At 42.8% G+C, this 15,789-nt stretch overlaps 1 protein-coding gene across 4 annotated transcripts in view; it reads right to left on the bottom strand.

The window, feature by feature from the left end:
* tpm4a (tropomyosin 4a) overlaps nt 1-15,789 on the bottom strand; it is a 30,173-nt gene that overhangs the window by 4,697 nt on the left and 9,687 nt on the right. For 2 of the 4 annotated variants that reach the window (XM_088907855.1, XM_088907854.1), the window contains exons 1-7: nt 13,331-13,875; nt 4,260-4,393; nt 3,756-3,873; nt 2,692-2,762; nt 1,583-1,658; nt 1,171-1,233; nt 972-1,041 (exon numbers count right to left, since the gene is read on the bottom strand). In XM_088907855.1, coding sequence (XP_088763981.1) covers nt 972-1,041; nt 1,171-1,233; nt 1,583-1,658; nt 2,692-2,762; nt 3,756-3,873; nt 4,260-4,393; nt 13,331-13,462 — 664 coding nt within the window. In that variant the 5' untranslated portion in view covers nt 13,463-13,875. Of the gene's footprint in view, nt 1-971; nt 1,042-1,170; nt 1,234-1,582; nt 1,659-2,691; nt 2,763-3,755; nt 3,874-4,259; nt 4,394-13,330; nt 13,876-15,789 lie in introns of those variants that run through there. The other 2 variants (XM_088907852.1, XM_088907853.1) reach the window with 1 other exon arrangement.

Genomic DNA, 15,789 nt, shown 5'->3' with positions numbered 1-15,789 from the left:
GCATCATAATTATACACACTACTTTACTCATGAGACTGAGTGAAGCTGCAGACCGTCCTTTAAAAATTTTCCACAAGTTCAGCAGAAGGTCTTTTTTTTTAAAGAAGGTTGAAACCTTAATCCCAGGCTGGGACCTGACAAGTCAGCTTTCCATTTTAAGTTTTAGAAGACTCAAAAGGACAGGAAGCAAACCGACTCGGTATTTAAGGCCTGCACAAATGAGTCACAATAATAAAACGATTCAGTCATAAAATATGGCCATACAAAAAAAGATATACAAAATACTGCATAACTGATTAAGCCTGTTTTCAGTAATTTCACTCTTAACCACATTTCGGTTTTTCAAATACGACCAAACATAAAACATACTGCGAGTATATCATGCCACAGTCTGCATCTCAAATCAAACCAAAGAAATTAATAAATCCTTAAATTCCAGTGTCCAGGAATCCTTAAGTAAAACATAAACAAATCAAAAGTACACAAATATAAAAAATCCTTCTTAATTGCAACATTGCAATCCAGTGACAGCAAATTCAAGACAACCCTGATTCTACAGCAGAACTGGGCCCTATGCAGTTAAGACTCAAAGGCTTTTTAAACTGGCCACAAAAACCACCTACCCTGCTAGCAGTTTTATGTTAAAATGTCTACATTATCATTCATGTAGAATTTCATAGTGCTCATTGCTTTCCTGAAGGTGCTGAAATGCTGAACGTAAGCTCACTCTGTGAAGATAAATGATAAGCAGAAAACCATAATGCTTTGAGGATGGACTACAGATTCTCTTGGGGGTGAATAACATCACAGCACATTTCAGCCCAACAGCAGTTTGGCCGTTTTTTGGCCAAAAGGCCTTGTAACGTTTTAGCAAGGAAAGAGAAGGCAGTTTTCTGTGGTAACAATTCTGTTCTGTTGCGCATTTCCACACAGACTGAAATGAGGATCTGTGAGAAATGGGGTGACCATACCTTCCAGGTCATCGATGGTCTTTTCCAGTTTGGCAACTGTCCTCTCAGCAAATTCAGCTCGGGTCTCGGCCTGGAGACAAGAGAGACCGAGAATGAATCCTTGTCCTGGAGATGGATCCAGCCTTGGTTTATGGATGTAAAGATGTTTATTTTTTTGCTCAGATATTGTACAGACAGGAAAAGGAGAACCACACTATACCTCTTTAAGCTTGTCGCTGAGAACCTTGATTTCCTCTTCATACTTGTCCTCCTTTTCCGAGTACTGAAAGAGAAACCAATAAAGAGATTTGCTCCCACTCCACAACAAGAGGGACCATGAAAGAAGAGAAGCCATGATTCAATTCTACTGGACAAAATGTCCTGAGACTTTGCCCCAAACACAGGCACTGCACCAGGCTGGCTTGAGCAACAGAGGAGAGTGATCTCGTAGTCCTCAAAAGCACTGCTGCGTAAAACTCATATTCATAATTCAATTATTTTACCTTAAGTCCCTGAGCATTTCCAAGCCAAACGAAACCTGTTAAAATTCTAGAAGCATTTTTACAAGATTCTACTTCACCCAAGAACAAGGTTTCGGAATTGGAGAAGTATTGCAGAAAAACTGAACACACCTTCTCAGACTGGGCTTCTAGAGACTTGAGGTTGTTGGTAACGTTTTTCAGTTCCTCTTCCAGGTCACTACATTTCCTGTGGGGAAAAAAAAATAGCACAAGATGGATTAATTAACATCATACAGAACACAAGACCCTCGCCAACATGTAACTGACTGGCTGAGGAAAAAAAATCAAAAGCAAAAACCCTCCAGTGAACCAAAGAATCATCAAAAGAAAAACACTCTGCTTTTCTTAAAGAGCATCCGAGTCACAGAAAACAAATGTATGCAGTAATGAAAGACAAGTGTAACTTTTGTTCTTCAGAGGAGATTAAATCCATGTTAGTTCAGTTTATATGCCCTGTGGGAATAATATGGCTCTGGGAAAGCTAGTAGGAGGGAAGAGATAGCACAGCTTCTTTTAAGTTAGCGAGAATGCTTTCCAGCTCCTAAAACTGGCTGGGAATCCACCCATAACTTTGCAGCCCTACCATGGAGTAAAAACACCTTAGCTGCAAATGTGTGTCTAGACTTGCCGGGCAAGAGAAAATAGTGGGAGGGAGAAGATAAATTTGTTTCTGATTCAGATGTGTTTGGGAAGACGTCATTTTTTGTTCATTAATCCTTTGTTCGTGGATAAGAACTGCCTCCCATCACTCTGCAGTGGGGTACAACAGCATTGATTTCCATTAGCAGATCCACACAAGAGAGCACTGAAGAATCTTCCTGCTCGCAAAGCCCCTGTATCAGATTCCTGCCTACACTTTGTCTCAAAATGGTTTACTCATTATCCAAAAATTCCATAGGATTCCAAAAAAAGACAGTTCAGGAAATTGAACATATGACGGAGGAAAACAGTCCTTTCAAGTGAATACTTGACAGACAATGCAGAAGCCCAAATTAAAATGATACATTACACTCAGTAATAGTTAGTATTAATATTACCATCATATAATCATTAGTGAATATTAACAATAACATTTTAGGCAACTGTGGAAATTATTTACTAAAGGAAACCTACTGAAGCCCTGAAACAATATTCCATTACATGCGTCAATGTGAAGTCGTAAATTTCCAATCTATCGCACTACCATTGCTAAATACTGGCAAGTTTTTACAGATACTCACAGCTCCGCAACCTCAGCCCGCTCCTCAGCTCTCTCAAGCTCTCCCTCCAGAATCACCAGCTTACGCGCCACCTACAGAAGAACAAGCCCACACTTGGTAAAAGACCAGACGCTGCATCATTGAACACAAACTGCTGAGCCCAACACCCCCTCCTAGAGCAGGGGTCCCAGACTCAACCCCTGCAGGGCCTGTGGTCTTCGGGTTTCTGGGCCCACCCAAGTGCTTGCTTACATATCTGGTCTAATTATTTAATCAACCACATAATAATAAAGAAATAATACCTTTAATTAGGCTTGAAGGTGTTTTACAGGTAACTGTACATATATTGAAGTGCTTGTTTTCAGTCATCAAAGGAAAGACGTGAAGAAATTTTTATACGTCTGGGAAAATAATGAGGTTAACTGACTAATCAGGATGGACCAAACACCAAAGGACACTAGGCCCCCCAGGAATTTGGAATCCAGGAGTTTTTGAGAGTTTGACACCCCAAACCTAAGGGGTGGTTTTGCACTCTCTTGCTGAATTACCTTCTGAAAAGCTAATCTGATGAGAAGCCAGTTCAAAACGGGCCACTAGAAACCCGTTTCATTAGAAACTCGAGCAGCAGCGTGGAGACTTGTGAAAATCCAACGTTCTGAAAGGTCAAAGACCCGGGCAGTGAGAGATCAGGTTAACCCACCACTTCCAAATATACTGCACTAATTTAAACAGATGGGGAAATAGCAAATACATTCAGGGATGCAAAATATTACTAAACTGGGTGGCAGATGGTGGGTACTATTGTGGGTCCAGAGCCCTGACCACTACTCCACACTGCAGCCTACATCTATGAAGGTGTTCTGTTCAACTGGGGGGGAAGATCCCTTTGCCCAGTATGATGCATACTGTAAAAATTAAAACCAGTCACATGAAGAGCCTGCTGTTGCAGCAGTCAGCGACAAGCTGGGCAAACATCGGGGGGCATTGCCAGACAGCGCCGCACGGGCGCCTCGAACCCAGGCGTGGTCTCGGAGGCAGCATGGCGGCCGGCCTGCAGGGTCCACAGCGCGAGCGGCTCGGCTCACCTCCTCATATTTGCGGTCGGCCTCCTCGGCGATGTGCTTGGCCTCCTTCAGCTGCATCTCCTGGATCTCCATCTTCTCCTCGTCCTTCATGGCCCGGTTCTCGATCACCTTCATGCCCCTGTGGGGGGGGGGGGGAACAGAACGGGTCAGGCCTTTTCCGAGCAAGACCCACGCAAACCCTAGAGCTCACTGTTCTCGGAAGCTCCAAAGAAACACCAGGTTATAAAACAGCCAAACAATTTCCCGTCTTCCTAAAGGGGATATTCAGCCGTATTGTCTACTTTCACAATGTAGTGCCAGGACTGAATCAGATGAAGTACATACTTCCTGCTACCTCAACGTTTCTGCAACAACGCCCCTGTAAATCGTGATAAACAGCCACGATCCCCATCTCCCACTGTGCCCCTGGGGACTCAGGTCTCTTGCTAATGTTCCCACAGTTTTAGGTGATGATGGGGGGCTAGAAGTACTAGACCCATCTTCACCCCCCACTCCTGGACTGACCTCTCACTCTCATCAGCTGCCTTCTCAGCCTCCTCCAGCTTCTGCAGCGCGGTGGCCAGTCGCTCCTGGGCCCGATCCAGCTCCTCTTCCACCAGCTGGATCCGGCGGTTCAGCGCAGCCACATCCCCCTCCGCCTAGCGACAGGGCAAAGACAACACGTCAGTCTGGGGAACGATACAGCCCACTCTTGGAACTGCACCCCACCTCCTAAAGATCCACAGCCCTCCAGGGGAAAATGATCAGTTTTATCGCCAAGTACTAAACACTGGAAGGATTTATAATGTTCCCCATTTAACAGAGCCAACTAATATGCGAGGTGTTAAATAAAGAAAAGAAATACAAGACTGGAAACTACATACACAAAGGTTCCGTATTATTTTGTAGGGGATTTTGCAGTCTGTGGTATCAGTATGTCGCTCTTTAAAATGGGTAAAAGTTCAATGAGGGGACAAAGGAACATAACATTCACTCTCCCTAAAAATACAGTGTCTTGTGCCCACAGGCAGTTTATAGCGCAAGAATGCGGACAGTGATGTCAAAATACAATCTGAGTCAAGTATTATTCTCAAAAGAAACAAAAACCTGTGTGAGAGCACCAGGGAAGAGTGAGTGGGATAATATTTCAAGCTGTACAAATTACACTTACTCCACTGTCATGCTTGCAAGATACAACAAAACCTGGAACTGCTACATCTTTCCATAATGACCTGTATTATAAACCCACTCTTTTCTCCCCCTCTACAATCAGTCACGCAGACAGGCGTCCAGCTAGGAGAATGTGAAGAAAAACTTGCGCAAAGCCTTAGTCTGCAGTTCCAGCTTCAAGGCATTAATTTTAGTGCCCCCAAAAAGGAGGAATTTACTCAGTGAAAAGGAAAACAGGACTTTGGTGATTTACTGTCTTCCATTCCCTCACAGGCGGAATATTCCAGTCTGGCAAATACTTCTTCTGCCCACAAAGCCTGAGCTTCGACTCAAGATTGGCCTGCTGATTTTAGGCAGTCCTTGTTACATATTTCTTTGAATGCCTCTATTACAGTGCTAACAGGGGGGGGAAAATTGCCTGAAATGTTTAAAATGTCTTTAATGCCACATCTTGGCAACACTGTTTAAGATGGCCTGTTGGGTTAAACATACAGATACATTTTATGATAAGAAACACCTACATATGGGGAAATTTTATAAGTTGCAAATCTAGCCAGCCAAATCTATTCTTGCTGTTGCAAGATATGAAAAAGATTGACTAACCCGGGCCTCTACTGAGGACTTGAGATAATATAAGACTTAGAACAGAGAGCAAAGTATCCAAATAACGGGGCCTGAAATTCTGAAACTCTGAGGAAAGAAGATAAGGCATGTGCAAGAATGCCTTGATATTTAGACTTGTCTGGTATGTGCTTATGTGGTACAATTATGCTTCAATTATCATAATAGCTTCATTAACTGTAAAAACCACAAAATACTGAAAATTTCAACAGGACAGAAAAGGTGAGTGAGTTTTAAAGCACTTTATCATGTTTCGATCCTGTTTCCACCCAGACTATTTCCTGTGGAACAAACAAAGTGCATTCCAGTATCTCACAGAGAAAGTCATCTGGACCATTAAGTGAAATAGCCTCACTGATATCCATTGTGGTAATTCAGAATGGCTGTAAGGTTCTCAGCACTACATTGTAGGACTATTAAAAATGAAAAAAAAAATACATAGCTTCTGCACAGTAGCGTGAGGGTCAGTACTGCTGCCTCACTGGTCTTGAGTTAGGTTTCGAACTGGGGCACCTGCTGTGTGGAGTTTGCATGGTCCCATCACGTCTATGTGGCTTTTCTCTGAGTGGTCCGTTTCCTCTCACAGTCCAATGACAATCATGAAGTTTACTGGCCTCTCAAGTTTGCCCCTGTGTGCGTGCCAGAAGTGTGCATGCTGGAACTGTGTGTGTTTTACAAAGCCCTCTGATAGACTGCTGTCCCAGCCAGGCTCTGCTCCCACCTTGCATTAGGCTCTGGCTCATCACAATCCACTAAGGATAAAGTAATGATAGCACAGGTGCTGGGACTATTCCCTTTGCCAGCTTCTTTAAAAGATGCAGATCACATAAACCCAAGGTGTGCGTCAGTGTAATAAGTGATCATCCAAACAAAAAAGTGTCACAGAGTATATTTGGTTTGTGTGCTAAGAGCTTAAGACCAACAAAGCCAGGGCAAAGCACGTTATAAAATCTAAGCAAACACAAAGACCTGGTCTGCCTGTTGAGCTTGAAGGCTGTGTTTCTTTTACATCTGGGGCCAACATTAGAGATAGCAAGAACATCCGTCTCCTCCTTCCCTAACAAGAGAGGAGCTGAGAGAAAAACTTCTAGAGAACCCCGACTGCTGAAAAACAAACACAGCCTGGGCTCGGGTACGAGATCCGCACCTATCAACGCAAGAGGAACCCACCAGGCCTGATGGGGGCGCTGTTGAGCAGCAGGGCACACTCTACGGTGCCCCAAACTAGGGAGGCCATGGAAGAAAAAAAAAACAATGCGCATGAAGTACAAATGTCATGAGAAAAATGCTTTGCAGGCAGTTTTCCCCCCACGAACTCCAAAGGAGACTTCCAAGATGAGTTCCAAAAAAAAAAGAAACTGAAAAGGCTAGGTCACATAGTATGGTGACCGTCTCTCAAGTGGAGCAAAAAAAAAAGGTGGGGGGGGGGGGAATAAAATAGGAAGAGTGGCAGGATGTCCCCCCACGCCCACATCCTCCCTCCCGCTCTCAGTTCAGGGTCAGAATTCTGCTCCTGGCCACGCCCCCTTCCTCCAATCCACAGCTGGCTGGGCCACGCGCCTTATAAGGTAAAACAGGCTCAGGGAGAATGTTTGTGGTAGAATGTCAGGAAGATGTAAGATCTAAACGAAACCATCTGCTTGCACAGGGAAATCAGGAAAAGAAAGACACACTAACAACTGGGAGCAATACCACTGCCTCCCTAAATCATCCTTTTTCCACAGATAGTTTTAACTTTTTAAATTTGGGAATTTTATTCCCGAGTAATTTTCCCCAACGGCTTTGTGAATTGTACGCCGTCGTTTTGTTTAGTTACCTGGTCCTTAAAGCACAGAGCTACAGGGGAAATGATTCACTTTCAAGGCAGCAGAAGTATTACATTGAGAATAGATCCCAGGCTTGACGTGTTTAAAAGGCTCAATGTGTGTGTGAAAAAAGTCCAGGGCTAGTCTACAGCATTTTTACTCAGCCTTGTGAAAAGAAAGCCGAGCTCCTAGAAAGGCTTAACAACTTGCCTTTAAGATTCCACCACAAAGGAGAACAAACACCTTCACAGAATAGTCACTTTGCAAATTACAACAATAAATACAAGACTGGGTTCTGTTTCAACAATCATATTTTGCTTTATGAAAAAAAGAGCAACTCAAACTTAAGCTTTTTACAAAGCAAGTGGCAAATCTCTACTGACTTATATGAGTGTTTGAAATGCTCAAACTCCACACATACCCACAAAATGAAAAAACACCCCTCTTTTACAGGCACTTGGTGTTCATCGACTATGCTGCAAACCACTGATACTTGAAGATTCAGGAGACAGATGTTCATCACATCTTTTCACAGTGGTGAAAAGTATGAACTAGATCAATGTCACTTCAGCATATCAACAAAGGGGAACAAATGAATGCAAAAAAATGATACTGGATCATAAATTCAAAGTTTCAGCATTGTTTTGGATCATGGCTCCAGGACTTCAGCTGCCTGGGCTAAACCAGCAGTTCTCTCCTAAGTCTTGAAGCACCTTAGCCCTTCAAGTAAAACTCTTAGGTGTTCATTCTGCTATGTGCCTGTTGCAATCTAATGAAGCTGAAGACTGGTTTTGTCCACAGCAGTGCCAAAAGCGAAGCAGAATTCCAGTTATCCTGCTGAAATTTGTCAAATTCAGTAAACCCCCACAAACGTTTCATCAAAGTCTGTCTAGGAGTTTCAGCTTTTTTTTTACAGATGGCTGCACGACTGCCACCGTAAGAATTATAGAGTGAGCTCTGCTCTTTTCTGGAGATTGCACTATTATTCAGGGGAATAGGCACCGAGTTTAATGTTAAAAAATGAAGTGTGAATTGGCAGTGTTCTATAAAGTCTACTGGGATCTAATCAGCTGAATCCCTTTCTAGGGGCCCCTATTATGTAAATCTCCTCCAGTTTCTGCAGTGTCCAGTATTCTCTGAACTCTTTTCCAGAAGAGGAGTCCCTCTTCCCCAGTTCCTTTGCTCTGGGTGTTTGTAACCAATGTGACAGGACATGGTAGAAAGATAAGGCAATGTGGAGCAGGAAGTTAATCAAACTTGCAACAATATTAGAATTGAAAAATAAATGTAGTGCAGCCAAAAAGTAATGTATTGCACACTGCTCCTTGCATCACTAAACAGTCCTGCTTTCATTGCAGAAGGTTTAATTTTCCCAAGTATCACATCTGGAAGAGTTATACTTCATACATTATGAATAATGGAGTTATGTACTGTGTAACTACATCATGTTTAAAGATTACATGCAAAGCAGTTAACAAGCAAGTAAAGAAAAGGGACATACTGTATGAGTGTAACTGTTAAACTACTTCTTGCATTTTATTATTTTAAAATTCTCAGTCCATGAGCACATATGCTACTGAAATCAATTCTGCCTATGAGATTGGAGATCTAAAGAATTCATGAAATGACTCTGGATTGACAACTAAGAAGGCAGAGAGGCAACTCACTGGTCAGGCTACATATACATTACCTGTAATAGTTAAAATAAAGTACCCAAAGGTGGCTTAAAGTACTATTGTAGGCTTGTGTTAATTAAACTCACGGAAAGAGTAGTTTCAGTAGTAGTGTTCATTTTTAGTGTGAACGCACAGCAAAATAGATACTTTACTTATTTTTTAAAAGCAGTTTGGCCATTATTAGTTTTCATGGGTTTTGTATCTATCCCCTGCTCCATCAAACACAGGTGGTGTTCAGCTTCAATTCCCATCAGCCTCCTCCCCCTGCTCACAGGCCCATTCAGGGCACAGCAGGAAACCATAGTAAAGCCACATTTGAGAGTTATAAACCTTTTCTAAACTTCCTCAGAAGTACAAATGCTTCAGATGTTTACTGCATCTTTGTCATAAGTAAAGACTCAGTTTCACGATCTTTGAAACTAGGTGCACCTTGTTTCCCCACTAGGAGTAGCTGGAGTGTTATGCAGCTCACACGACACACACCTAATTCAACAGCATAGTCAAGGGGAAAATTATCCAGAGGTAATACTGATAGCATTTACGTTTTCCACTGTTTTATGCTTGCTAGGCTTGGGTTTGTCTTTTTAAAGATTCAGTTGTAGCAAATCTGGTTCTGAAAATACATCAAGCGAAAAAAAAGATTTAAATGAAAGGCAAGTGATGGAACAGAAGACTCGACAGATGGGTTTTACCAACATCAGTTGGACAAATTGTCATCATGGTTGCTGTCCTTGCACACAGGAAGCACTACATTCCTCCAGCCCTCTCCCTCCAGACTGCGGTCCTCTTGTTTGTGTTACTCAAGCAGAGAGCGGTTGAGCACTGACTTTCACACCCTAAAGCAGTATAAGCTAAATCTGGAACTCTGCCATGTTCCCATAGAACCATTCCAACTTAAACACACCATCGGATCAGGAAGGGAGGACATTCCAAGCCCTGCCATCAATTCTTATGCTGGAAAAACATTCAGTATGGGCTGCATAAAACACCCCCTAAAAGTGACACAAGAGTCAGCCTTCATGTACAGCTAGGATCTGAGAAGCTTCTCGCAGCTCATGAGCAACAATAACATAAACACCAAGATTCCTGGGATAAAGGTCATTCACCCTCTGCCCTGTAGGGCAATTAAGAGTCCTACTTCCCCACTTTGTCTGCTCTGACACAAAAACATAGCCAGCTTGGTATCAGAAGCATGCATCTGGAATCTATTGATTGCATACCTCAGAGCTCATCCATTAGTGAAACCATTCAGCTCAATGTTGTCAGTTATATTTTATAGATAAGGCTGCAATGGACTGGCATCCTGTCCAGAATTTATCCTTATTTGTTTCCCTGGCCTGCTGGAATGGATTTCTCTTCTCCAAAACCCTGTTTTGGACAATGTGGTAACTGAAAATTTCTGGCTGGATGTTTAATAGAGTTTAATAGATGAGGGTCCATTGAATTAGAGAATTAATTAAAAACTACCAGTATTTTGGGTATAGCTTTCAATTTTAGCAATTTGATGAAGCTCACACAGAAACTGATCCATTCCACCCCCAACCATTCATAGAACTATTGTCAGGGCAGCTTCACAATCTCACGTAACGAGCTGCAGGCCAGACCTAGCAAGAGATGATTTGCGACCAGCCTTAAGACCTGGATGGGTCAGAGGAGCCCAATTCAAGCTCTGGCCTGTGAGTCATTTGCTTATCTGTCTGGTTATCTGGTTTTTCAACTGGGAGGACAGGAAACTGGGCAGTAAAGAATCTCAGCTCAGTTCCTGAGAGTGATCAAGCAAGGAAGTCACTGCACTGGAAGCTAACAGCAGCCACTCCCTCTTTAAGCAGACCCCAAAACAACAGGACAATTAAAATCAAAAGATTTGCTTTCCCATCATTAACAAGAAACTCCTTTTGAACATGAAGACCAGTGTATTATTTACAAAGCACGTAACTCTTTACAAATTGCTATTGCTTTGGCAACATTTTATTTCATCATTCAGGCCAATAAATCTCTTTGAATTTGAAACTTGAGTGAGAGATGCTTTACTTAAAAATGTACGTTATGACTTTGAAGATGACTTCCAATACCTAATCTCTTTGTAGGAGATGGGGCTTGGAGACAAGCAGGGTTTTAATCTCTAAATTAAAGTTTACACTTCAGTTTCCAAGCAACACTGAGCAGTGGCGTGTAACATCTTTTTCAGTTCTGCAATAAGAGGACAGGGCAAAACTGTTCTTGTTAGAGCCATATGATTCATTAGTGAGACACACAGCTGCTTCACAATTCACTTACAGGAAATGACACATGATTGTGCATCAGAATACACAGCAGGGCAAACTCATTACCTTAAAAGTCAAAGACAACTAGAAGAAAGCTCTCTGAAACCTAAGCCATCCATTTGCTCATTAGAAAGCATTATGTCGACTGCTCTTTTAATTGCTGCACTTCCTATCTTAACCACTCCTGACTCATTTGTCCCTGGCAAAACCTCTTGCCCGGAATGGGAATTTTCTTCCCTGTGACATACCCGTTTGTTTCCAGAAGAATATCCGTTAGCAACACAAATCATGAAAAGAAACAGCGGGATTTGAAATGTGGAACATTTTGCAATCCTGCGGGAACTCTAGAGCTAGACTGAAGCAGGGGCTCCCACTTAGAAATGAAGAAGATGCCTGAATGAGACTCTATTGGATGTCCACACAGCCTCAAGCACTGGGGAGACCTGAATGGATAACATATCAGTGTACACCAGGGATCTCCAGCCCTGGTGGTGGTCTTGTAGGAAGATGGGGGAGCTATAACGTATCGAGGAATTAAGTAATTGAGCTAATCAGGAGACTTATGGAGGCTGACAGATTTACAGTTTGATTGCAAATGATTTGTACATTATTGCTTCTTTTATTGTCAAATTAAAAATGGTTGATTTCCTGGTGACCCACGAAACCTGCAGAATATAATCGAAGCCCCCTGGTCTTTGGACTCTCTGAGCATCGACACCGTTACCCCCAGTTTCCTCCTTACGAATAACGCGGGGTCCCTATTCTAGGCGTCGCTTCGAGGAGATACGTCACCACGCACAAAGCAAAGGACCCCAGACAAGCTCCAGCAGACGCTCCCAAAACTATAGCACCTTTCCTCCCACATTCCGCAGCTCAGCTAATGGAATTCCCCGGCGCCACCCTGTAAACCTACTCGATTCCATCAGGGTAACCCCTAATCTGCGGCTCGCGAGCCTCTCCCAGGGGAACCCCCAAAACACTTCAGCAATAACGCAAATAAAACAAAAAGCCTAGAAGCCAGCCAAGTGTCTTTTTTGACAGGATGTATGAAAAACGAGGACATCACAGAGAGAGGCATCCAAGAGCCCACTTAACCATCTGTTCCGAAAATTATCAAGTGGAAACATGGAATAAAACTACATTTTTTGCGCTGTGCACACGTAGTGTTTTGATCTTACCACCAGGGAGTCAGGCAACTAAAGTAACTCTTATTCTGCTACAGACGTGCCCTAAATTACTGTCTGAAGATGGACAACACGACCCTTATTTTACCATATTGTCATGCTGAGAAATGTATGGAGAGATCTATTCCATCTTAGTCCTGGTGGCTATCTGGTTAACTATCTTTAGTTAGTAAACCGAACTAAATAAACGTGTGAATAAAATGTATTTTACATCTGTGCCGGTAAACCGTATTCAAACGCGTTTAAACTACCCAGACAGTTCAATATTGACGATTATCAGAAGTAACGATTGATAGAAGTTAAAAAAAACAACAACTTTGAATATCACCAGATGGGCCAACGTCGTGCTTATCGTTTCGGTATACTCGCGAAAACAGCACCATCGGATATTGCGGGTCCACCCTTTTCTGCAAACACTCGCAAAGCGTTATGAGAGTTAAAGCGCGAATTCGCATTTTAAACCTCGTTTTAATTGGGAAAATAAGCAAGGGCGCTGCCTCCCAATCCGAGAACTAAGAAGTAGTTTGCAGGACACGGGCACCGGGGCTCTGCAAAGCGCATAAAAATGGACACGTAGGCTAACTGCAGGCTTTAGGACCCGCCGGGAGCCTGAACGCAATTAATTTCGCCAGCCTTCTTCGATTCCAGAACCAACGCCTTGTATTGTAGCCTGCAGCCGGTCCTATCAATGAATTTACGTGGCTTTTTGCAATTGCATTTTAACTCATTTTTCAGAGTAATAACGAGGCACAAGCGCCACCGCCTATAGGGGGAAAACAAGAACGAAAACTGTGGTGGAAAAAAAAACACAAAACACAAAAACTAATCATTGGCACAAGAAACCAAAAGTTACAACAGTTAAGATGAATGTCTCACTTTCTCCCGAAGTTCTCTCTCACTGTCCAGCTCCCTCTGCAGGATCTGGGCTCGGTCTTCCGCATCGTCCGCTTGCAGTTGCAAAGTCTGGATTTTTCTTTTAACAGCATCCAGAGAATTCAAGCCTGCCATTACCGCAAGAGGTGAACCAAAAATCTCTCTCTGTATTATATATATATATGCTGCTTATGTTAAAAAATCAATCTCGTACAAAAAAACGTTCAGACGAAGTGAACCAAATATAAAAAGTTAAATAGTATATACAGTTACTGAATTAAAAAATAAGTCTGGTGCAAAAAAATCGCTAAATCTACGTTGAAGTGCAAACAGTAATAAAGCTATTTCCCAATTGGAAAAAAAAACAGAAGTGTCGCCTCTGTAGCCGATAAATAGATTCTAAGCAAAGCGCCGCTTCCCCTGTGTCATTTACGCCGTGGAGGGCAATATTAAGGCGTTAGAGAGGCTATCCTTCCAGTTTAGAAAAGGGAAAAAAGCAGGATTGCTCAAGAAAAGTTGAGGCTAAATCCTCCAATCCCGGGAAGAACTTTTCTTTTCGGATGAGGTCACGGTTTTCAGGAGTGGGCGGGGCGTGACTGGCTGATGGATTTCCTCAGGGGTGTAGGTTCCTAATGAAAACTGCCTCTTTTTTGTAGTCTTTATTCGGGCATAATAAAACCGGCATCCAAATGGATTAAAGCACCTGGTTGCAGAAGTCACGTTTCGAAAATTCCGACCTGGACCTCAAATACAGGGTTCAAACACAAGAAAGCGCATTCTGCCAACTTAAAAATAGATTCTAAGCAAACAGCCGGCTGTTTATTTAACAGCCGTGATAAAATGTTCACATTTGATACACAGAGGGGTGGCGTTTTTGTTCTCGATAATGCATTGAAAAGATCACAGGGCCTCGGTTCATTCGATTCTTTATAACGGTACGTCTAGTTAATAATAATAATAATAATAATATCATTTATATAATGAATTGGTGGGTTTTGTAATACTATATGGCAAAGGCCGTCGCTACCCATAAGGGGCGTTAATGTATTTGATGCAGAGGCAATTAGGGTACGGAGGGCAGTGTTAACCTCTGACGAGTTCCCACCGGTGGGTTTGGCAAAGACGTCGAGCGTCTCTCGGTTTGCAGGGCTCCCGGTACCCACACGCACACGCACACGCCTCCCGTGGAATGTTAACTGCTTACTAATAAGCGACATTGCTGGGGCCCTCGGCGAGCGAGCGACACATTCCTGCGGGAGTCTGGGTTTCCCTGAGGATTCCCGGCACAGGACACTAGAAATCGCCGAGACGGAATTTCCCTCGCTTTCCGAAAAGCCATTGCTTGCCAGGCTTCAGCAGAAAACCTTCATATAAACGTTTTTGCATTGTGCTTTGTTCAAAGACCAATGCTTAAGAAAGTTTTATTTTAAAACGTTAACATGAAACATTCATGAATTTGAAACATTTCTCTCCCAAATTGTAACAAAGGAAGGACGAAGACATTATAGGGGGGGGGGGGTTGTTTAAACTTTTATTTTCACTTTTCCCCTGAAACAGACTCTAAGACAAAGAATATCACAACTGCTGGGAGCTGGAAATACCCGTTTTCAGGAAGTCTTTTCTTTCACTAGTACACTTATCCTTCTGGCACCTGTAAGGTATTGCTGTTCCCTCTGTGGTGAAGAAGCCAGCTTTGTGCCGTGATTTTGCTTCTTCGCACCCGGAGTGATGCAGCGCTCGGTTCACAGAATTTCAATCCCATTCCGACAGAAGAGTCCAGCTCTAGCGCCGGCGCTGGAAAGCAGCTGGAATTCTAACTTGCTCCTATCATCTGTACGTGGTGGGGTTGCACGATATCGAATACCCCCCAGGATTCAGCTTAGCTACAAGCCAGCGATTGAGTCCTCCCCTGCACACGCCATGTGTATCACCCCTCTCCACTTGAAGCAGAATGAGTCATTCTAACTGAATATAAGAACATAAGAATCTCTCTGGCTGTTCTCCAGCTTCACTTCTTGAAAGTGTCTTATTTAGTACTGATATTGTTTATATTAGTTGTGTGTTTGACTACAATTACTACTAATAAAGGACATATCAACTATAATTTCTTATATTGGGAGGCACTCATCTACAGTATACAGCTGGAGTTGCAGGGGAACTCTGGGTAAACAAAAACTTTGCTCCTGTGCACCACAACAGTCTCCCCACCTGGGATTTGAACCAGCAAACCTCTGGTCCAGAGTCCAGACAGAACCACTGCTCTGGTTTGGCGACTCTGTTTTCTATTACTGCTATCTTTTAAACTGAGAAGGCAGAACTTTCTCTTAACACAATGAAAATGGCTTAAATTTAATTTGCTTCAGGCTGAGTCCTCCATCTGTGGTTTGGTAGGTTTACATATATTATGTTTATTTCCTGTTTCACCATGCAGTGGGATAAATGATGAAATGCTTTTAGGTGGT

The sequence above is a fragment of the Atractosteus spatula genome, chromosome 28 (assembly GCF_055471065.1).
Source record: "Atractosteus spatula isolate fAtrSpa1 chromosome 28, fAtrSpa1.hap1, whole genome shotgun sequence".
NCBI classification, from domain to species: domain Eukaryota; kingdom Metazoa; phylum Chordata; class Actinopteri; order Semionotiformes; family Lepisosteidae; genus Atractosteus; species Atractosteus spatula.
Note: the sequence above shows the minus strand (reverse complement) of the source record. Positions and strands in the feature narration are given on the sequence as shown.